We start from the raw sequence: 25,642 nt of genomic DNA, 5'->3' as shown, positions 1-25,642 counted from the left end.
TGTATTATACTAATTCTTTGATTTATGCATCTTAATGATGATGAAAACATTTTTTGATTAATTTTTATTTATTTTAAGCAAATTTCACCGCCTTTCACCCCCTTAAATTTCTGCATGATCCTCTCCTATGATTGCAGGAGATGGCGCAGGCAGCGGAGGGCCAGTGGTTCTTCGCCGTGAGGAGCGCAACATTCACTCGGGCCACGGTAAGGGCCCCGCGAGCAACCAGTTGGGCAGCAGTGATGACGAAGACGAGTCGCCCAAGAAGGTGGGCGCCCTCCCGCCACCCTCGTCCTCCGCCGCCCCCGGGGGCAGCGCCGCCTCCGCGCCACCTACCACGACACAGCCCGCAGCCGCAGCCATCTTCGGCACGCAGAACTCGACGGTGGTCACGGCACAGACGGCAAGCTCCGCCACGCTGCCGTGCGTCGTGCGCAAGTTTGGAAATGGAGTGGTGAGTACGACAAGCCATTTTCAGTTTAAAAAAAATTAGGCACAACAAATAGTATGAAGAATGCTGTCCCTCGTACCTCGAAGTAATAGTATTTTCTTCAACAAAGGCCAATATTGGTGTAGCTCCAGCAGCATCAATCATTCTTCTTTGCTTTGCCCGCTTTTGAATTCGCAAATATGTATGCCTGCTGGACTATTACCATATTTACAGCAAGGCCTTAAAATAATTATTCATGACACGCAAAATTCAGCCCCGGAGCGCGGCATAAAGGCATTCTTACAATACCTACCTACTAGGATTACGTAAGACTAGTTGGTTGTTTCGTACCCAAGAAATTGTGTTTGGTAAACAAAATTTTCATATACGTTGTTTGAATTTGTAATCATTCTTTGAATTACTTCCTGGGTGAGGAAATAGATCACTTGCTGGCAATAGCTTTTTCTCATCATCATGTAAGTGGTAATAGCCTTTCGCGCATATCCGAGAGATAAAAAGTTATGGTTGCCTTTTAGGAAGCGCTTACCTAGTTTTCCATTAACTTTTTCAATTGCAATACTTTTCATTAAAAAATATATGTATAATAAAACAGGTCTTTCTTTGAAGCTTTAGCCGCATTACTTTCACAGCCGCTAATGCGAACTAGTTTTTAATGATTCTCGTATGAAAACTTGGATTACAATATATTTCTATGAAATTTAAGCCATTAACAGCCGTCCACGCAACTTAGTATATTTAAGTCTTTTGGGTGATGCTCACACACGTGACTGCACTTGTCAATGAAGTACATTTGCCCTTATACATTAAAGTAAAAGTAGGTACGATAGCAACGCTGTGATTTTAAATATCAATTCAATATCAGACCGAAGATATATAACCACAAACTTTTCGTTGATGCAGAGTGAATGCTAGCTATTCATAAAATGAGTTCGTCGAACCGCAAAAACGATTTATAAAGCCGAAAATACCATCCATGGCAAATTTTAAACTACCCTGTTATGGGAACGCACAAGGTTGCAAATTTTGTGGTCATGAATGAAAAGAAGAGGAAAATAAAAGTTAACCTAAGAAGCTCTTGGGATACATGTTACCTCATCACTGCCACATCACGCTGGCATCGCTCGGATTCTCTCAAAGACCTTCTTTAACAGATTCAACTCGATAAAGAGCCACACTCCACAGATTTGATCCACTATACTCTTCCTTTATCATTTTTCTTTTGGACGGCAGAATAAAAGGAAGTGGAGCGCCCTTCTCCACAATTTTGCTCTTCCACCGAAAAAAAAAGAAAGCCGTCGGGCAGAAGGATGGGCGTGCAGCCGATCTCAAGGAAGCGAAGGGAGGCCGGAGAGGACGCTGTGCCTGTCTTATCTCTGCATCGCTTTTCAAGCGCAAGCCCGACTCCCGAAGAGGATAACCTCTCCCCTTAAGTTTAAGGAGAAGGCCACGCTATTCAAAGGATATCCTAGCAACTGCTCCCACTTAGGGCCCTCAATTCCTTCGGAGGGTATAACGACCGCATATTCGACGAAAAATGACCCCTTTCCTCTCTTCGTTGTTGCCCTAGCTTGACATCAACCCCTGTTATTCCCGGACAACCATTGCAATTTTCGGCCAATCGATAATTCGCATACGGCAAAATATGTCAATATTGAAACGCCGTGATAAGCATTATGGTTTATCGATAAAAGACAATCCATATTACAACAAAATAAGCAAACCGTCTCCGCACTTATAGAATGGCGTTGACATATGTAGCTCTTAGAAATTCAAACACTTATTTATGTCACAGATTAGCTGATGCTAGGCAGAAACTGGAAATTAACAACACATTTTAATATGGGCTCTGTGGATATAAAGAATAGAAACATTAACCGTAATCATCGCAATTCATTAAAATACGGAGTTTATAGTGTAAACATGAGTTGGAAAGTAAGGTCTGCTAAGATTAAGTGAAAATACTTTTCAATTATAACTCATTTTCTATGGGATAAAAACACCCTCAATATTATACTCAAGCATTTTCTTTTACATGTGTTGTATAAATACACATGGGATTAGTAGTTGAATTTAACTATAAATTTATAGAATTTTCTCTCGCTTTTTTTGGAAAATAAAGTAACTATATAGCATTGACCATCCTAATAACGGTTAGAATTTGTCTCATCGTCCACTACAAAAGAAGAGATCCCAGATTAATTAAGCTATCGCTTTCACAATAATATCTGAAGGATTACTGTCGGTTGAATATTTTCCAAGTATGAATCAAAATCTTTCTCCTTTAACTAAGCACCATCTCAGAATACTTAAATTCTCTTTTTCTGCATGATACGCGCTAAGCCTACAAAAGATATAATTTCCGTGGGATGATACTGCTGATGGACTGGATTTCATGGCTTCATTAATTTATCTGAAAAGAAAACGATGCAAAACTGTCGCCCACGGAACAAAAATTTTACAAAATAAGTGTGAACGCTTTAACTGATATCGGTATTTTTTTGGAGATGAATAAGGCTTAGAGTTACAGTCATTAAAAATCCCGAGGGCATGAAATTAGAGAACTTTTTTTTCTATTAGCATTTGCTCGCTCTTAATATATTTCTATGTATGGTACGTATAATTTATATAACCAATAATAATATAACCAGGAGGTAAATACCAATAATTTTCTACCGGCTGCAACATGTTTCAATGACTTCGATTGATTCTTATTGCGCCTGCATGCACTTACAAAGTTCAGAATAAGGGACAACCCAAATTGGTGATGGGTACAGCAACAAATTGTAGAACTGCCAAAAAGGGTGAAATCATTCAAATCAACCGAGGTAATCGTTGTGTGGAATTTTTCGACTGATTAGCGTTTTTCATTTGCCCTGAAATATCCTCTGGTAATCTCGTCAGCCATGGAGTTAATATAGGAAGTTAACAGTTTCCGAGGAATTCTCTCACCCTTAACCGTAAATCTAAACGGATAAGCAATCACGCCTCTTGGTTCGACTCTAATGGACTCCGGAATACCTCATTGCCGTGAATAATTTTCCTCCCACGGCTTTAGTAGGACCACACTGGTGCGGTGGAGTCTGAATGAAATCTTTATCCAAGCCTGCCCGACCCCCTGAAAGGGGTACGACGACTTCTCAATGGCGCGATGCTTCAGGGACCTCTCCTCTTCGTAGTCGCGGTCTCCGAAGGGGAACACCATTACGCGAATATCAGCCTCCCCACCGCGAATTCATCTCGACTGAATCCCTCGACCGAACCCCTTCGTCAGACTCGGATCGTCGCCGTCAGCCGCGCTTAAAGGGTCTCCTGCGGAAGGCACGGAAGAACAGTCAATTATCCCATCCCCTGGCTACCTCCATAATCCTGTTAAAAGCTCGGCAACTCTAACCATTCACGGTGACAATAATCACCATCAAAACAAAAAGGCATCTCAACAAAGATGGTGTAATCAGGATAGATTAGTCTACTTGCGGCATCGTTAAAGGAATTCTGAAGGCAGCAAACCGAAGAATTAATCGCGATTCACAATGGCCATGACCCTCTGTTCCTTTTCAACCCTTTTGTCTCCTTGCCCTCCATTCAGACCCCACTACCCAATTTACTTCCATCCTCCTCTCCTCCTTGCGTACGCTCCTGAGAAACTAATCCAGCCCCGGATCCGCTAGCTCCTTCCACTCCCCTCTCTTCTCCTCATCTTTGCTCTCGTCCTTAGTTCATCAGTCCTTGGGTGGAATAGGGAGCGAATGCGCAAAGAGCTAAGTCCCTTTTGTGCGTGTAGGGTCCCTTAGCCCGCTACAGATCTCCTATCCTTCATCAATCCACCCTTCTCTTATCTCCTACCACCTCGCGAGATCACACAAAAAGACGGCAATTTACAAATAATAACCTCAATGTAAATTAACGAAAAAGTCCGTTTGAGCGAAGTAGAATATATTTGCTAATCATTACGAAGAAAAATATACAGTGTACTCTGTCGTATACTCAAAAGTTAAGACTTTAGGATAGTCGCAGTTGTGTAGTACCTGCACCAAATGTAAAATTGTGGATTCATAATGTACTGTAAAGCCAAGCAATGTCGGCAATGGGTTTTGAGGGTATGAGATGCTAAAGAATTTTCGGAATATGCCTGATCGGATTTTATCCAGAGCTGTTGATTCCCATTGGTTTCTATTGCGATCGCAGTTTGTTGTATTTGAAACCTTTTTGCTTGGCGACTCACCTTGAGTGCTAATATTGTTATCGGAATGAAACTTTTCACAGACTAAAAGTTACGATCGCGTCGCAAACAAATCAGAATCAACCGTTCAGAATGAAAACCAATTGGAATAACTACGAGCAGAATGAAACCCACTTCCCCAGCGTTCAAATTGCTTACATTTTCATTAAATAAGATTTCAGAGGCAACTATGCAGATTGTTTTCATTTTGCATAACGAAAAAAACAATGGTCAGTAATACATAGCTGAGAGAGAGTTGAACCATGATTTCCCAATAGTCGGTTTGAACTTGTCTGATTCAATGGATTTTTTCGTAGACAAATTCCTTCTTCGGGGTACACGTGGCAGAAAGACGTTAAATAAGTAAATGAATAGGGGATCTGTCAGAGCATTAAAATTTGTTAAATCCCATTGATACCGAGGTAATCATTCTTTATTTATCATTCATAGGGGCACAATTAAAGAAGTAATACGGCAAGGTACTGAGAATACGGAGTTATTATCGATACATATTTGTGTAAGGGGTATGTGTAGAACAATTAGAGGTCAGAAAAAATTATACTTGATTAAAAAAAAAGAAAGTTAAGAGCTGACGTTTCTCATATGACGGTTTAATTTTTTTTTTAATTTTTCATATAATATAAATTGAGAGAAAATATACGTAAGGGGTAAAGAGTATAAAGTACTTTACTTCAGGAGTATTTTTATTAATTTCATTGAATGGATATTGCTTTTAACAGTGAAGGCCCTCTTGAATTCAGCACTCTAACTGCGGATCACATCTGCATTCAAGATAGAGCGGAGTGAGTTCTTGTTTATTTCAATGAGCTACAGGAATAACGAAACCAAGAAAGGTAAACACGAAATACTGGCTCAGCCAATCCGGCAGATAAATACATATATTGCTTCAACCAATATAATTATTTATTTTATACTACTGTATTTATACATATATTTCTTGAAGCAATCTCTGAAAATATAGAACACTGCCACGATTTGAACGCGAGCTCGTAGAGTGGAAGGCTGCTCTAGCCCCCACACCAACCCTATCCCCTGTTAACTCGTATATTGAACTAGAAAATATATAATATATGGAAAGTATGATTTGATCAAATAAATTCTGGCACAGTCTATGCTCCACTTATTCCTCACCAATCCAATTCGCCCAATATTTCTGTATAAGAGAGAAATAAGCACCTTTATATATTCTCATCAGTCTGTATTGGCATAATAAAAAGGCAGAATTAGCTGCAATACATAGCGAAATTCCCTTTTTACTCAACATTTTATTTATTTATTTATTTATTTATCTCAATTACCCGCGAAAACAGCATAATGTGGCTCTACATCGGGAGTTTAAACAATCTCCAACAGACGACTACACACGCCCATGTCATGGAAGGGGCAACCTATCCAGGCGGGACTCGAACCCGCGACCTTCGGTATGGTAGGCGAGGACTTTTCCCCACCGCCACCGAGGCCGACAAGAAAAAATACACAATGCAATATAACAATTATTTGGTCACTAAAAATGTAAAACAAATACACATTCTAGGCTTTGATATGAAGTCGACAGAAGGTTTTAAGGTTTTCTTGAGGCAATATATGCATTTACCTTTCTCACCGTCTCTTCACGGAGATTCGTAAAACAGAATAATCGATATGAAATGACTAGTAAGAGTGGAGCAGCTTTTCATCTCAGGAAGGACGACGCGGCGCAAGAAAATGCTGAAAGGCAACAGAAGGGAGGAAGGACTCTTGCTTGCTGTCATATTATTTTTATCATCATTATTACGGCCTGCAGGATCCATTTAGCGGGAGGGAGAAGGAAGAAGGGAATATATAAAGATTCCCGAAAGAGATTCTGCAAATACAAGGTCTCAGGAAAAGTCTCGGGCAGACAATCTGTTTTGGCAGGCGTGGAAGAAAGGCAGGGGCGCGGGAAATACGGGTGGAGGCAAGGAAAAATAAATGATGAAATACAGGAGGGAATGAGGGCTTGGCAAATAAGGGAGGATTAAGGATGCTTGCTGGAATATGACTGGGGTCGCCATTTCGCGAGGACGCGAGAGGTACACTCAAGTTACGCACTGTGGAAGGTTACGATATGAGCTCTCAGTTGATTGGGTGAGGTGTGGAGCGTGAGAAAGAGAAGAGGTTGTTGAAAATCCACAGCGCCTATAGAAAATTTAAAAACTAGCCTTATGGGAATAGATTTTGTAGAAGGATGTACAGATACTCCGCCTCGAGATACGGATAATATCAATACAAAGGCGACGAAATCTCAATAGATCTCAATAGAGTATTATGACTCATATCTATTAATGACGAGTTCGTATTATACTATATTTAAAGTAGGTGACCGACGGACAACAGGTGCAATGGAGGATGGGAATTGAAGGAAGGGAAACCTGGGGTTCGTTTCAGAGTACTCTTAGCGAAAACCGCCAACGGGACCTCGGCTTAACGTCCCATCCAACGGACAGAATGTTGTACTTGAAATACCGTCCAAAAATCACTCCAAACGAGGGGGGGGATTTTTGAAAAACAGGGTACTAAGTAGAGAGCTTAGACTAATTTTAACACTTTTCATAATCAATAAACTTAATTCGTTGAAGAAATATTTTGTAATTCATGATTTTTCAATATTTTTTCTTTTATGAAGGAAAATAATTGTGTTTTTATATTTCTGAACCCCCTAAATCCCCCCTGGCTACGCCACAGGGACAATCTCTAAAAATCTCGAGCACAGCCGAACTCGTGGAGTGGGAAGCCACTCTAGCCATCACACCAATCCGATCCCCTATTTACACGTATATTGAACTAGAAATTAATAAATACCTGGAAAATATGAATCTATCAAATAAATTGAGGCACAGTCTTTGCTACACTTACTCCTCACCAATCCAATTCGCCCAACATTTCCGTATAAAAAAGGTAAGCACCTTCACATATCCTCACCAGTTCGTACTGACATAATAAAAAGGTAGAATTGAACGAAAATGCAAAGTAATATTCCCTTATTATTCACCATTTCATCTCCGAGAAAAAATACAATGTGCAATGCAAAAATTATTTGGTCAAATGAATGTACGAGTAAAAAGCCATATTCTGGGGTTTGGCATGAATTCAACAGAAAGTATATGGGTTTTCTTGCCCGTATATCTTTCATGATGGCTGCTGCATTGTTTTACTCAAAAAACTCTTCTAGAATGCTTCGTAAATAAAATTTACAAACATAAATTTAGATTCCTCCACATATTTTCCTCACAAACCGATTTCCAGCATCAGTGATATTAAATAACACACCCTCATGACCCTTATGCATGAAAAAAAAAACATTTTAAAAAGGAGGGATCGTAGGAAGAAGCAAGTTCATGGCCTTGGAAGAAGAATACGGCAGCCAACGCGGAAAATTCTTGTCGAATGACGCGCCAGAGAAGAGCTGTGGTGAGGTTGAGTGGAGAGGGATTCGGATGTAAAGCAAGGGCGGTAGGGTGCCCATCACGGCGTGGATTTATTCTCCAGATCTCACACGCCAGCCAACCAACTAAATTCGAAGTATACAATGGAATAGAGCCGGCAAGGTTATGGAAACGTTGGCATCCCATTGTGGGGGTATACATTCCCAGCGGTTGGCAGAGGTTATTCAGTTCAAAAATGTGTTCACACATGAGCTAAATATAGATAGAAATTCAAACATAGCTCTTTGCCCGTTTAAAATATTTCAATGTTCCGAAACAACTAAAATCCAGTGCTTTCAGGGAAATTTGTTTGATCACAGTATAAAAAAATAAGATATTTGCTCTTGACGAAAAAAAACTTTTCATTATTCCAACATCATTAGTGGTGAAAAGAAATAAAAAAAGAGAGAAATAAACTTATTCTTCCCCTTCTACTTCAATTTAGCCGCAGTAAAATAAAACTCATGCCTTCTACTTGGAACGAAAATTTGAATTTTTAATGTTAGCTACCACAGCCGGATAGGAAAACCTAATGTACTCTTCGTCTATGCAGACAACGGCGCTAACAAATAAAAGCCCCGATAAATTGAATTTAGTACTACGCAGTAAACAAGAGGGTTAATATTCGACGCTAATGATTCAATGAGGATCAGCGTTCAGATACCTTTGACCCCTGGATTAACTTTTCAATAACAATGAATTTTAGCGATGAATATTATGAGCCTTTATAAACCGATTATTGATCTAGAATGTCTGACAATCAATTTATCGATCAATGAATTATCCGTATGTATATGTTTTCCTCCCATAAAATGTGTTATCCGCCAATTATGTAGTTTACAACATGGAATCAACGCTTTTAATGGATATAAATCCCTATAAACTTTAATAAATATTGACACTCAAATTAAGAGTGTAATACTGGTGATCTCTAATCAAATGACCCAAATTATTATAGCACTAAGTATTAAATCACCCAGAACCAATGTTCTATTTTTTTCGGTAAAAATAATATTGATTGTAACTTTGAAAACCTACCACTATAATTTTAATATCCGTAAATTTATCTCTGTACCGGCATATAATAAGTTATTATCAAAGATATGAAATGCTTATCTATTGAACGGTGATCGCAATTTCATTAACTTTACCTGAACTAATATTTTCTTCAAGCCTCTTCAGATTAAACTCTATAGAAATTTTCAGAAACTTTAAAATGAGAAGATCAAATTAATAATGAAAACGAGCCTTCCAAGAAGGCCGGATAAAAGATGGCTAAGAAATTTCACGCGTTCATCGAGGAGATACTGGCGTCATTCTCTTAAGGGAAGCTAACACGCGAGTTTTAAAAAAAGCGAGGAGAAAATGGCTAATTTCGTGCTCCTTAGTTATTTCACAGATGCTAATAGAACGAATGATTAATACTAGTTTAATTTTTCCTTGTTAGATTCTTTCAGACATTTTGCTATGGCAAGAACGCAAATCGCTGAAGGATTAGAATACGAAGGAAGATGGCAACTAGGATGAGATAGGAGGAGAACGGACCCGAGGATACCGTTTATCACCGCCAGATGTCTCTGCCATCTCCTCTTTCCCATAAAGAATGGCAGAAGATCAAAGCACGGTGCTTGCAAGCGAGACTGCGATGGCGCCATCCAATTTGGTCGCTTCTCACCGAAATGAAAGATAAAAAATACAACATGCCGATGATGAGATGAGACGTGGATCGTGCATGTAAGACACATAGACTTCCACTGAGCAACGTCAAGAGCTTGAAATGCCACCTTTTCATCAGAGCCAAAAGAATACACGACACTTCTTCTCCTATCCGTGTAGATTCGAGGGAATTCCAGCTGATGTAGCCGTAACTGAGAGATACATTTCCCATTACTCCATCCACGGTTCATTAAGTACGAGGAGAGACGGATTACAATTGAAATTTTAACATAATATTAGTTTCAAATGGCATATTAACCTTAATTGGCATGAATTATAATAATTCATTTTTAGATGATATCTTTTGTGTTATTTTAATTTCATTTTTTTTAAATGGTGCACATACAGCAAGACTTCCAATTTAAAGTGTAATTATAGCAATAAAAATGAAAAAAGAGGCTAATTGAACTACAGATTAAACTGCAATAAAATATTACTAAAAACCTATATGATGGCTACATCCTTAATACTGGTAAGATATTTGGTTATTGTGCATGTAATGAAATGTTGCCATGTGAAAAAATTTTGATTGATAAATAAAAGGGAATAATATCAAACAGATATATCCGCTATTAAAGATAACTTTCGCTTTCGCAAAAATGTATCCTACGAGACTTGTGTGTCTTTTTCTTTCACCCTCAACACATTATTTAGCAGTATTAATGTCTATGAGAATATAATCCACTTCACCACATCTCAATACAGTGTACGCACAGAGAGTTACATTTGTATTCAAGGTTGCCATAATTCCTGAATAGAGCCCATTTTCGGTGGCCTTGCCTAATGTACGGCTCTATAAGGTACTTCATTATTGTAATGCAATAGTGAATTACCTAAAAAAGTGAGCTTATTTTTCAAAAGCAATACTTAACCATGTCCCGAATGCCAGCACAGTTCCAAAGACTGCTACATCTGCTAATTCATGAGTGCTCGAGCAGAGAATAACCTTCAAATCTAGTACTGCGCTTTAGAGTCATGAGCAATCATTACGTCACGTACCGCCATGTAAGTAAACTGACGATAGAATATGTAGCAGAATAAAAAAAAAGACGAAAGGCGTCGCGCGCCTTGCTGCCATTCTTAACGCAACTTGCAGCACAATAGACTTGGCGTGGTTGCATAACAACGAGGATTCTCATTATTTGCCGCAGTGGCTGAAATGACTTTCCCGTCTTGCGAGAGGAGCATGGGATTCACCGTGAGGCGTTTTTTTTATTCACACTCTCGCCGTCAAATTTCAGGACGAGATGGCGGAGAGAGTAAGCCGGCGTTCCCTTCATTCACTGCGTTCTCTCCGGCGAAGTCGTCTAAGAGTCCGGGGTGGGAAAAAACAGCTTCTGCCACTCGTCAGCTCCATTTCATCGCAAACACGTCTTACTCCAGACCATGTTCGAGAGCTATCAAATACGGCAAGGTGGGGGTTCAGAGAGCAATTGCTTGGCCGAGGGAAATATAAAATACGCACACAGCTAGTATACTTTGCTTAGGTGTTTTATCAAAGCGAGATGTAGACCAACACATTCGTGGAATTAAATGAAAAGGGCTATTCTTCACTTTAACGGCAATCCCTCAAATCGCATGTAACTTAATTTACGGAGCGTGATCCAAAAGTAATGCAATTATTTTTTAAAATTGATTTGTACAAACATTTTAAATTCTTCAAAGTACTCCCTGTGGGACTCATCATATTTTATTTTTCCAACGATTCTTCCATGATCGGGTACATGCCCAGGAAGGGTTCTTTGGGAATATCTGGCAAGGTTCTAAGCACGACTGATTTTATCTCCTCTATGAGCAGAAAATGGGTTCATTTCAGGGCTGTCTTCATCCAAGGTAACAGAATGGAATTTGGAGGGGCAACTTCTGGACTATATAGGCCCAATATATAGAATTGGGGGTTGAAACAGCGTTTAGACTTCGTGTTTTTCCAGGAATATGCGGACTCGTAGCGCGTCGTCGAGATGGATTTGCCAAGTAGTGGAGATGTCTTTTATCGTACTGATTACTCCTTTTTGGAGTCTTTCCAGCATATACATACAATGGGCAATCCATGCACTACATTAAATGAATATGCCATCTACTAGACACAAATATGGATATTTTCCATTACTCAATCGTTTAATGATTAGTAATATTTCCTCTACGAAAAAAGGAACGTATAATAGGTATAAAATATCTTTTGATGCCACCCCTGACTGATTAAATTCTATATTTTAAGGAATACTCCGCTAATTAAAATTAGTAAACTATAAATATTTTCAAGAGTTACTAGCAAAATTTATGCTTACGCAAACTATACGCTTATAATATATACGCCTATATAATATACGCCTAAAATATTATAACTTTTCCGAAAGTTCTATCAACCAAATCAAAATATATTTTATCCCAAATAGTCGCCTGTCGTTCGCTCTCATATTTTCCAATACTACTTCAAAGAAACTAATATTTGACAACAACGAGGAAAACCGTAACTTCCTGGAAAGAATCGACCTAATTTCAAACCAGGATAAATAAATAGACAGATTAATGGGTATTTTCCGTGTTGAAATTTTATAAATAGATAATAAATTCACAATTATGTCAAAATTATACGCATAGAGCTTTATCAGCCGCCGACTTATCAAAATATGGTTACATTATGCAAACATTCATTTTATACTGAACTCCTTTACTGTTATCTGCTTTGATAAAGGCTATTGGAGTTAAAAATATAATTAACACCCCAAAGTCAGAGAACATTCTTGAAATGAAAATGAGTAATCCAAAATTTACTCATTGAATTGTCAAATACTTAGCAGCAACTCTCTTGTAAGAAGACTAAAACTGTTTTTATGGCATTAGTAATTAAAGTGAACCACTTAAGAAAGAATGCATACCTATATTATAATGCATTCTTGAAAAAATTAAAAAAAGAGTTCACCACTTATATTCACCGAGATTTAGGTGAAGCAACACTGTACAATTTTCCATATACATCTTATATTACTAAAATCTATGGCATGGAGAACGTCGACACCGTTCTAGATGAAAAATATACAAAAAATTGGAAATCCCCTACTAACTTGATTTCTTAAATTCTTCCGTACAAATACGCACACAGCAATGTGTCGACGATCTAAGTGGTTCCCAACAAATTTACTAAATTCCAATGGTCAACAATTAATCATACAAAGAATCACTCTGTATCAAGCTACAATAGACAGACATGAAGAAAATGTTTTCTTTATTTAGCAACGAGTGATGAAACATAGGAGGAATTTAAGAAATGAGAATTGAGATATCGTAAATTAGATAGGTGGAGATTCGCGTAAAAATGCTATTTGAGAGAAGAGATTTATTAGTGTTTCCGTGCGCATTTTCGATTACGGAGAATAATAACGACTGACTTCTTCGGCAATTAAAAGAGCTAATTTACATTAATAGAGTAGTACTGTTTAAGAACTAATTGGGGAAATATGTATTTCGATATTTTCTGTCAGTGACATATAGAAATTACCGATGTTATCGAAGCGACCCATTACACGTAGTGATTAAGAAGCCAAGGGGTATAAGTGATTTATTTTTTTCTGAACAGATTTAAGTACAGAAATTAGGTAAAGAAAAAAAACGAGATCAATTAAATATTTAATTAATATATAATAATAATAACAATAATATATGTTAAATAAATATTAGTGCATTTGATTTTCCAAAGACTCGCTCGTACCCCTTGGCGACCAAGTTTTTGTGAATTTCTTCTAATAATTAACTTTACATAACTCTGTTGTGAAATAAACAGTTGTAACCATGGGCTTCTCTCCCGCTCATATATGATTATTATTTGTTGAATGTGATTTTTATTAATACTTTAACAAGTGTTGATCATCAATTTTCTTTGGATAAGCATCTTAACCTCGCATTTAATCAATAGAAAAGCAATCAAGTACTCATTGCATGCCATTTTTCCCAAAATTAATAGTTCAAAAAGAATCAATAGTCGAGGAAAAATCTTAAATTTAAAGGAGAGAGTGGAAATGCCTGGATAAAAAATAGTGGGGCGACAGTGTGTTGTGCGAGGGATAAAAAAAGGATTATGAGTGAGAAAAGAAGTGAGATCAGGAAGGAATGACGAATTGGAATTGTAAGGGAATCGGAAGGAAGGGGAAGCGAGCAGATTTAATAGCGGCGCGTGTGAGCGGAGATACGTCACTCAGCGCTGAAATATCGACGGCAGGCGGGAGGTAGGCATTGGAAGGAAATCTGGGATGAGCGAGGTATTGTGGGTAGGGGAAGATACGGGAAAATTGGCGAGGTAGCGTCAGGGAGAAGGAGTGTCGGGAGCACATAGCCCTACCCTTCCACCCTCTATCCAACGAAACCCTCGATTCAAACCAGTCTAAACCCATTCGGAACTGCCACGGGGCGCATATATGGGAGCTTCCATGTCTGCGCTCCACCGTGTACGACGGAAGGAGTTTGAACGACTTTTTTTCCTGCGAGGAAAAAAGGAAAGAGTACTTTTATGCAGAGGGGAAGGAAGAGTGGAGAGAAGGTAGGATAGTACCTCGGGTTGCACGCTCACTCGTTCGGGACAACAATGAAACGTCAGGTCGCGCAGCGTGGGATGAGACGGAAACAGACGAGGGCTGAAAAGCGTAAGGTAAGGTGGAGTTGGTGGTGGTGGTTGGTTAGGCTAATATGACGTGCGGTACACGTCAAGGCGTGAGTGACGAGGAAGGAAAAAAAAGGTATGTAGGAAAGGTTGCATCACGCTGCTCGCGAAATGAAACGATATCAATTGGCAAAAGAGGGAGAGAGAAAACAGATGAAAACCATAGTGCTGTACGCGAGAGAAAGGAATGTAGATTGTGCTCGCAGCGTACGGTGAAAACAGGGAAAACATTTGCTCCGTGAGAAATTGGGTTCGCATTGATTCTGCCTGTCAAAAGTATCGCCTTTCCAATTTGACAAATAGGCCTTCCTCTCCCGGCATGGCCTTCCGCGGCCGGCGCCTTGTTAAGGGACGTCATTGGATTCGCTAGAGATGAGAAAAGGGATTGTTCGGGAAGGATGAGCGAAAGCCATGCCACTCACGAAAGGCCCTATCTCCGAGGGAAAAGAATCAATTGACGCGAAAAGAACAGAGTTTTGAATTAAAATCGGATATGCATTCCAATATACACGGCACAAACTTGTCATAACAAGAGGGAACATCATGTCCTTGGCCCGATAAGACCTTTGCTTTGACAGCCCTCCTCGCAGACTTACGGCCGTTAATTAAAACTTTGCAGTTTCCGAAATGGAATTATCCCGCAAGCGGAATCCCGCAGGAATATTTACAAACATAGCAAGAAGTGACGTTACCTCCTAATTTTGTAGCTCAAGTTGATTACCCGGGTAAAATTAAGACTGGGTTTAGTAATAGGTAATAATTTTGACTACCCGACTACAAATCGTATCCAAGACTCGCCGAGTCATAGCCTATCATTCTGAGATAACTTAAGACCACAACCCGTATTTTCACGAAGCTTTTGTAACTTTTACTCCTTCTAAAACTAAATTATGTTGGACGACAGTAAATAAAGTATTACCTTACCAAATGGACCGACAAGTTTTATTGGTGATTTAGTAAATAATGTTACTTTTAGGTGTATCAATATAATGAACAAAGCACCAGTTTAAATTTCATAGAAATATAATGGGATTTAAACATTATTTATGATATTACCTACGTTAGGAGGTAATTAAAAGAAAGGTAGAGAAGAAAATGAAGAGATATGGAGACAGCGGATATACTTGCATAGTATTCATTTGATTAGATACATCTCAGAATGACGGGACGGGATGCAATAAAAGATCAGTCAATGAAATCACAGTTAATTAACACATGTTTTTCGCATGGTCATACTTCACAACTATAATTACTTTCCAGCGGCCTTGGTTGACAAGTCATCAATTAATCCTAGTTTCATGCATCTATATTTGAAAGAGTCTTCACTGAAATCAATATCCACGTGTCTATCATCCTCTCCATTATCCTCCCCCTCCCCTACACGTTCCATTTTCTAGGATGGAGCACTTCTGGTTTTATTGTTATGAGTGATGATGATGAACACCCATCAAAACCCGGGTACTGTTGTCCTCTTGACAAGTAAGGCCACCGTGTTTCATTGTCTTTTATGCTTTAGCAAGGAAAATAACGATAAGGTCCGTGGCATTAAAATAGTGCGAAAAAATAAAAAGCGAGCGAACAGAATAAAAAAACAGTGAGATATACAGCAGTAAAATGTAGAAAAAACAATATATATGTGCTAAATATAACACTATTTTCGATTGACCTGAATATTAATAAGTGTTTCCGTGCGCATTTTCAACTACGGAAAATAATAATAACTCTGACTTCTTAGGCAATGAACATGTTACGTTAATCGAAGTAAACATATATTTAAATTCACGTACTAACCGCCATACATACAACCAACGTGTTATTTTGCCACTTCGAGAGGTGGGGTGCTGTATATTAATATAGAAGTAATAGGAAAGGGACGATTATGCTTCCTAATGGAACGCTGGATATCACTTAAAACCTAAGACAGCAAAAACTCTCACGACTTCGGCATTCTCGGTCAACATCTCATATGGGCCCCTAGCAACCCATACACGGCGTTATCCTGCAAAATTGACCTAGGATTTAGTTTTAATAGAAGAAAATATGGCTGGATGTAACCTTCAAAATATACAATAGTGCTTTAATACCATGGTTGGGAATTGTAGTTCCCTCGTCGATTGTGCATTTGACTATGGATTGATGAGTCCTGGGTTTCATCGCGAGTGAAGCAATTCTCGAATTGCGGCGTGGCTCAGGGAAAGGAACTATCCTCCAAAACTGAATGTATACCATTCACATGCCGGTGATTGTTTATGGTGAGCTCTACACTTGCTTATTCAAAGCAGCCTATGGGCAACTGTAACGTACAAATAACAAGTATAGTTAAAATCGGAAATTACAGGCTTAATGTGGGCCATTCACATGACGCTGCGTAAGTTTACGGTGACATTTACCTTAACCTACTCATACCATCCTACGGGTTGAACTGCTGAGTGGGTAGTTGTAATTTAAAAAACAGCAAAAATAATTAAAATCTAGAATGACAGGCTAAATTCGTACTATCCATATGGCGCTGGTTAAGTTTACGTTGAGCTCTACCATCACCTATTCATACTAGCCTACTGGTTGAAGGAACTATGTGTGTACATATGCTACCATATGTGCAACTGTAACGTAAAAATAATTAAAATCTGAAACGACAGGCTAAGGTAAGGCTTCTGGTTTGGGGGAGAGTTGCCATTCTTTTCGGTAGGGCTTCAAAATCGTTTTTCATCCCATACCGCAAAATAAATACTCTCAGACAGCGATCGGCCCAGCAATTCCAGTATCGAGCAGTCCGGCGCCAAATCCGATGCTGCCTCCCCCCTACACGCCTCAGACAACTCTTCTCCTTCCCACCCACAAGGGAGAGGGGCCCACAGCGAGAGGGCCTCTCTCCTCGGGTGAGCCGCTGTACAGGGCCTTTAGAAAGGATGCTGGATGTGGGAGGGATGAAACGGATAGCTGGGTGGTCGGATTTCACTCGGGAACGCCGAAAACATCCCCTTCATCGTCAAACCTTCCCGAGGCTCGTAATTTATTCTTTCCTTTCGGCAATCCATACTTCCATTATCCGTGAAGGCACTCTCCCTCCCTGGCCCAAACCGGGGTATTCTCCGTCAATCGCCTTCATCCAACCACGGTATAAATTACACAGGCCAACAAAAAATGTTGTTTGAGAACATTTTAATAGCTGATCTTTATAGATGTTGATGTGCCGAATCCAAACCTGGCCTTAATTTTTTTCGTATCACCCATAGTTTCCAAGCAATATGTATTTAATATTTAGTCTAATACCCCTATACGGTATACAGGGAAATCAATGAAACACTGTGTTACATCATAAAATTGTATGTATTTACTACAGCGTGATAATACAGGGTTCACTTGTCAACTGGAATTGGTCTACATTTTCTTTCTCTTTTTTCCTTGAAGCTTCTTGTGTAGCTTTTTCTGCGATGAATTGCTTGCTGAACTCCACGGTGAAGTACAAACAGCAATCCCCATTATCTTCGTTCATTAGACCTACTTTTTCAATTTTATTATAACTATAAAAAGGCTGTTAAGTTCTAAATGTATTGCTTGATTTCATAAATTTATCTGTAAAATGTGAATAAATGGTGGGTGAAACAACTTTAAAACCATCATATTTGGATTCAACAACTTTAAAAACATAAGAATAAGGTATTTTCAGTAAAAAAGTTTTTTCATTGTTGGCCTTTGTAGTCAAAAAGCAATTTTGCCTTAGAGTAAGTAATGATAAATGGAAGAAATAACTTTTAATCTGCCGAAATAGTTTAAACCCTTTCAATTAAAATCATTTTAATGCATAAACAAATCATGTTAATAATCAGAATTCCTAGAGGTCATTGCCATCGATGTATTATAATTTTTTTGAGTAGTGTGATTAACGAATTCTGCATGATTTTTTAGCTAAATAAACATGATCTTAATTTTTTCTGAATTTATATATTCAACTATTGTTGAATTTTATTTTTTAATGCACGCCGTTATCTCGACATCCTACTTTGAAGTATGAAGCTTTGCGTTTATGTGTGACTGAAAAATAAAAATTTAGAAAAATTTCCTAAAATGCATTCGTAATATTGAGGCAAATATTTCATATTTTCGGTTTAGAATATCTTTTTAGTAGTTAAATTGTTAAAAATATTTCTTAGCTTCATTGAAAGACTTGAATATTATACTATAAGGTAATTTGAAATCGACTCAAATACAATATTAGAGAGAATAGAACAAATCATGCTAGGAAACAGTAGTTGATGAGGAATTATGTAATTTAAATCCATCCTGTCCATACAATATTCTCTGAGATTACCGACTCCTTGCTTCTCTTTGATATCTGATGTTTTGATGACACATAAAAAAGGGAAAATAAATTTATGAATATATACCCCGATTCACATATAAAATGCTTATCTCGGTCGATGACAAAACACTTACGTTTCAGGATGGCAGAAATTCCAACATCACGTTGACTCAAATGTCAATTATTTTGTGATCAACAGAGCTCACAATGATGAATATACGTATTCCCTTCGGGATATCATCGCTGCGCCAAACTCTTTTGTGTTGACGCACGGAACTAAATTTCTTTGATACATGCGCGGGCTTCGCTCACCCACTGCTTTAAGGGCGTTCCATGGCTTCCGCAATTTCCTGCAAATTCCATTTAGTTCAATGGCCTGAGAGTAAGAGGAAATCTGCAATGACAGCTCTGGAGCTGTTATCCATTACAAATCCTTTTCGGTTTCCATGAGCTAAAAGAAAATCACGTTGGCTTTTCGGTCATATGTATTGGTAATGTATATCCGCAGATAACGTGATACAGGAGCTGAATTTAATAGTAAGCTGTAGTAAATGTAAGCTGAAGTAATTTCAATAACCATATTTTTTTTACGAAGATTCAATGTGGAGTAAATATTGTTTATCAATACAACTGTTATGCTACGACACCAGTGTTTTACCGCATATACAAATTAAGTTGCATATCTTTGAGGGCGTGGAGAAAAAAATTGCAATCCAATTCAATGGACACAAAGTGTCAAACTTCTAGTGAAGTAGTTGAAGAAAAAAATGCAGCCGAATGAAATTCATATATTGTGTAAAGCAACTTCCAATGAAGGAAAAGACAGGTTTCTATACGATCCCTGCCTAAGTGGAAAAAATATGAGCGGAATATATTCAGCGGGTAAAATATGAGGCCATTAACTTTTGGTAAAATAAATCCATCCCCTCTGATACTATTGAATTCAATTCTTTATTGTGATCTCTCGACAGAGCACATAAATTCTTCCGATAAATTGATTATGAAGATGCGTTTGATACCACCTAAAGCATGACTTCTTAGATGATAATAAATTCGTTACCAGATCTGTTCTGCAAACGAAGCACAAAAAACGCCGAACTGCTGAACACAGCAAAAATAAAAATTTATATTGACGATGAAAGTCATAAGTGATGATGTTGTTGAGCGTAAACCATACTTTTAAAAATTAAAGACAACTAATGAAATGTAACAAACTTAATTTAATTTGGAGAAGCAAAAGCGAAGCGAATCGTACGACTAGACAAATTCCGATCAAGATGATTCTAAGACTTAAAAGCTTTCCTTTAATACCATTAGTCTTAAAAAGCATCAAAACTGACATAGGGTGTCAAAAAAAACTTATCAACAAAGCATTATTGTCAAACTTAAAAGAGGAATAATGAAAACTCTAAATGTACCCTCAAAAATAATTCACAATAGCGGCATCAGACGCCTCTGACAGAATGGCTTCATGGTGAGGAACGAATAGTAGCCTATTGATGATGAACAGTTTCCGCGAGCAAATCACTGCAGAATAAGGTTTCCTTGTGTTGGAGATACTCTCGATTTTTTGTGCACCCAAAAACGATGAAACTCCGGCAGAGCAGTTTGCCCATATAAAGGGCAACTAAGTTTGTGGCCCCTTCCTTGTTCGTTCCATTTACGAGACCAATCACTTTTCTTTTCCTTGCATTCAACTTCTGCCTTCTATGCCTCGAAACTTTGTACAATGAGCGAGAAGAACAGCCGCCGAAGTTTTATAAGTCATGCAAAAGACCTGCGAGTCTGCTCGGGGATATACTGTTCCTTTTCGTGGATAAAAATTTAAATGAAATAAGATTTTTCTTCATACAATAGGTTCTAGAACGCCGCTGGAAGTTTACAATTATCTTATCCTTTCTCCAGCAAGGAAATTATTTAAAAGCAATTTCAGCTTAGTCGTTTTTCCTCCACTGGCGTTTTGTTGCTTGGTTGTTCCTAAATTTCCATCAATTCATGTTGTCAACATTGTTTTCACGTGGATGGAAAAAGATGGTTTCACAAATTTTCTCTTCTCAAAGAAAAAAATAATACTATTTCAGTGTTTTTTCCACAACTTCAAAAATTATGGCAAAAATCATCTCAGTATAAATTAAGCATTTGTGAAAATTATTTGATGAAAAATGGTTTGGTAGATTGTGCCAATAGGTAACTTACTCCTACAATGATAGGGAAAAGAAGGATATTTACACCGTGCTAGACCTATTCTCGAGGGTGAATATAATTTCAATATTTTCATTTTGCCTTATAAGCCAGGAAAGAAAGCTCTCTCCCAATTTTTAGGAATCGTCTCTTATGAAGGTAACCAAAGACGTAACGAACATTACGATAGTATACTGCTTCATTATTCACAGAGTTAACTCACAATTCATCTGATATCTCCCAATATTTTAGATATTGGTTTTCACAATCGATCGATATCAGTGGGTGAAACTTTTTAAATTTTAAGGTTAGCTAAGTTGCTTTTCCCTAACATTTTAGACGGGTTTTTCCGTTTCCCGACGTACAAAAAGTATGCAAAAACTGTGATCCTATAAAATGATTTTCATGAAACGTTCTCTGAGGAGTTTTGCTTCTTCAACCCATTAAAGTCCTAGCGAAAAACACGCTACTACTTTGCTATCGAATCTGAGGCCTGAGTTTTTTGTGTCTTCATTTTCTCAAAGAACCTCTTCAAAATTTGTCGTATGCCTTAGAATGATTCAACCTACTCGTCAGAGTGAGTAATGGTTAGGAATTCACGGCATTATTCTTGGCCCCTGAGGAGACGAATTGCTCAATGCACGTCCGAAATAGGTGTATTCCTTTCCTGATGGCTGTTCTTCTTATCCCATTCTCACTTCCCCCAACGTTATTTTCACTTTTTTCCCACGCATAAACTTAATTGATTGTAATTTCTAATCTCAATATCTCTCTGGCTATAACAATACCTCTATATTTAATTTTTTAAATCACACTGTGAAATTATGTAATCTATAATTACCAATAACTTTTTAAATGGGAAGCTCAAATCAAAATCGAATAGAAGATAACTGAGTTCCATCCTCCGACACATTTAACCATCTTCAATCTGCGCATTTGTATTACTTTTCGCGAGAACGATAAGTTATTACGTAACGGCATAAACTCATCTTCTGTTTACAACTCAATAGGGCAAGTTGAGTCAAGTGAACTTCTATGAATGAGGCATTCCACGCAAATCATCCTCATACTCCCCACTACCAAGCACAGTCTTTCAATCTTCCTGTCAAATTGAGTCCCTCTCATGCGAACTCGCTTCGGTGCCATCATTCATTTGCAATGGAGAGCGATATTATGCTGCCAACAGATCCTGCCAAATATATATTTGGACTGTGGAATGTATTTTAATTAGCTGCAAAATATATGCTTTTAGGTATCATCTCATCCTAACAATTAACGGCTCATTTAGGGTTCTGCTGATTGGCCCCTTAATGGAGAGATAGGTGGCGGAGCCTCAAGAGAGGAACGACCATGACAGAGATAGACTTGCCTTTTTGGAAGACCCCTGGTAACCTCAATCCAACTCGCGGGAAAGGCCACTTGAAAGCAATCGCTTCAGCCGATTTGCCCATCATACGAGTCATTCTCATTAACCCGTTACGTAAGTCGCTTCAAGAGGTATATATGGGATGTGCACGACGAATTGCAAGGCGATTTACACAGCGTTTTAAGCGTAAGGTGAACGGAAAAGAACTAATATAAAAATTAATCTATTCACAGAGGATATGTTAAAAATTGCGGATGGTCGATAAAAAATTGACTGAAAAATAAATATGACGAATTTTCAATCAAGAGGTAATAGCAATAACAGAAAGGAGAAGTACCTACATAAAGTGATCATCAAATTGTGATTGTATGCAATGGTGTCATGGTGCCGGAACACATAGGAAAGCCATTCCGGCACTGGTAAAGAAAAAAACGTAATAGTCAATTAACACTTTCATCAATTATTAATAAATAAAATTTATATAGCATAAAATTTTTGTAATTTATACATTCGTAACCAAAAAAAAAATTACTTTATTATATGCAGACGTAACTTGTAATAAAAACACTTAAGTAATATTACTTAAGTAATAATACTAAAAAAGTAATATTTCACTCGTAAAAAAAGTTAAGAAAAGTGCGTTCCGGTACTGCCAATTTTGCTGTGGCACCACTGATAGATATGTACAAATTGGAAACTCTCAGTACACGAACGAATATCTTAGAGATAGACTTGCCTTCTTGGAAGACCCCTGGCAACCTCAATCCAACTGGCGGGCAAGGCCACTTCAAAGCAATCGCTTCAGCCGATTCACCCAACACATGCGTCATTCTCATTAACCCGTTACGTAAGTCACTTCAAGAGGTATAGAGGGAATGTGCACGACGAGATACGGTGTAGGCAGGGATTCAAGGGGTAACGAGGTGGGAGGGGTACCAAAGACGACATGAGTCGCCAGATGGCGGGTCGAGCGGAGAGGTCGCCAGCGGCAAACTTTGACGGCGCGAGCTCACTGCGGCCATCCGTTTGATTTCCCTGCGGAGGTAGGCGAGAGAGTTTACGTTCGAAGCGGGCTGTTCGGGGGAGTCTGGATGGGCGTGGGTGGAGTGCGAGACCCGTTTACCGAAGCCAGTGCGCGCTACGGCGTGCAAACATCTGGTTGAGCGAAAAATCCAATTTTTTTGACGTCCTTAAACGAGCGACGCACTTTACGTTCGTGCATCCTTTAACTGGCAGCTATGCTCGGATTACAGTTGGTATTGCTATGACGAGACAGTAAAAAAACGATATCAAGGGAAAAGTTAGTGAGAAAAATATTTCGAGTTAATTGTACAAAATTGCAGTCAAAATATTTACCAAAAAATTTGCTTCGCTGCCGCAAAATCATCGAAGACGGACAAATCATCAATTAAAATATATCGAGCTAACTACGCAAATATTGCAGTGCCAAAAAATAAACCAAAAAATTTGCTTCACTGCCGCAATGTTTCGTAAATGAGATTTGAACCAATATCTCCCTAAATGTGCACGGCACTAAAAATAATTGTGAGATTTATACAGTGCTTTAAATATTAACTAAATAGAACAAGACTGTGGGTTAACTTCACTCGGGATACCCACCGGGTTAATGTTTTTATATCGGCCAACGTTTCAAGTACCGTCTCGGCACTCATCTTCAGGGCTGACAAGACTGTTCTGTCAACGACTTCAGTCAAAGTAGACGAGTAAAATTGTTTGCGATATTGGTTTACAAATTTAGAGACATCCAAGCAAGAACAAATATCACGAAGACAGACGAGAGATGCCTTCTAAAATGCAGTAAATGTCTTCTTACAATGCAGTATAAGGCTGAATATGAGTAAAGCATTAGGAAGAGCCTAACTATGGCGGTTATGAAAGAATCCAAAGCAGCGTTGACCAATCCACAGTGGCCCAGAAATCAATAAATCATTTCATACCCGTTTCAGTATTTGCAATTAAAAATAACAATATTTTCCATCCAACAGTTCTTACGATTCAAAATTCACAACTTTGCACTGTTAAAAAATCCACAATTTTTTAAAATCGTACATACATATGAAGCACCTTAATTCACATTCAATATTAGTTTAAGGCTGTTAATCAAATTGCTTTGTTTCAGAAAGAGCACTTAAGCACAAATTATTTCCGAATTTTTGCATTAATATTTCGTAGTATAGCCCAAACCCTAAAAGTAATGTTTGAGCATGATAGAATACTCCATTCAAAGCCACATTAACCTCGGAATATGATCAAAAAATAAGTTTACCCATAGCTCTCTATGGAACCATTTCACTCCGGAAATGAAAAGATGCTTCGAGGACACAAAGGCGACGACTGCACGTGTATTTTGGCCGTAACCTCAATGAGAACCATGCCCTTTGAGAAACGGAAATCTCTTCGTTTTGCCTTGGAACTTGAAGGCCCACAAGGAGGACTAGCTGAGAAAAATGTAGGTGCACTAATGACGCGCGCAAGAAGGAACAGTCCAAGGAAAAACTTTCGTTTGTAAAAAGAACCCAAAAGACCCTCAGCAGTAACGACATGTGATGGATCTATTTGAGCTTCTCCACGTTTTGCGATGTACTCATTCAGGGTCCAATTCTACCGATTCCGAGTTTAAATGTTCATAATAGGATATTCCCCATTCTCGCTTGAAAAAAAGGACACACAAATCACGCAATGGTTTCGTGAAGGTATCCGTTTGAACCAGTGTTATTAATAAATTTATTGCAAAATTACGAATAGTGCTTAACCCTTTCAATCATTATGTTCATATATATGGATATTCATATTATAGCTACAACGAATCCATGGAGATGGAATATGTTCGAAGCGTACGTTTCGTGAAAGAGGGGATGGCTTAGCTCCAAAATGATGGTATGGTAGCCCAGTGGACAGACCAACGGGTACGAGGTGCAAGTACTACATATCTTGGGTATATGTATAGGGGAACCTGGGGCGGATCGAGTTAAGCGATATTTTTAAGTGCGAAAAAGGTACTCAAGCGACAATAACTATATCTAGTCCAGATTGGTGTAGCTTATAAGTTAAGCAACACCAATCTGGAATAGATATAGTTATTGCCACTTTTTTCGCATTAAAAAATTGCTTTCCCCGTTCCGCCCCGGTTTCCCCTGTAGCGACAAAAAACTGTCAAAATGCGAGATGAAATCTGTGAGGAAACTCGATCACCTACCCAGAAAACATGCTATTTTTATGGTTGTGGCTTAGAATGGGAACTATCCCTACCCTCACATATCCAAATGA

At 38.4% G+C, this 25,642-nt stretch overlaps 1 protein-coding gene across 1 annotated transcript in view; it reads left to right on the top strand.

Annotated features, from left to right (window-relative positions):
* Positions 1–25,642, top strand: part of LOC124164947 (putative protein TPRXL) — a 754,627-nt gene that overhangs the window by 570,302 nt on the left and 158,683 nt on the right. Inside the window, exon 2 of the mRNA XM_046542185.1 lies at positions 138–454. Coding sequence (XP_046398141.1) covers positions 138–454 — 317 coding nt within the window. The remainder of the gene's footprint in view (positions 1–137; positions 455–25,642) is intronic.

This window comes from Ischnura elegans, chromosome 9, assembly GCF_921293095.1.
Source record: "Ischnura elegans chromosome 9, ioIscEleg1.1, whole genome shotgun sequence".
Lineage (NCBI taxonomy): Eukaryota > Metazoa > Arthropoda > Insecta > Odonata > Coenagrionidae > Ischnura > Ischnura elegans.
The sequence above is the reverse complement of the archived record's forward strand: the minus strand, read 5'-3'. Positions and strand labels throughout refer to the sequence as shown.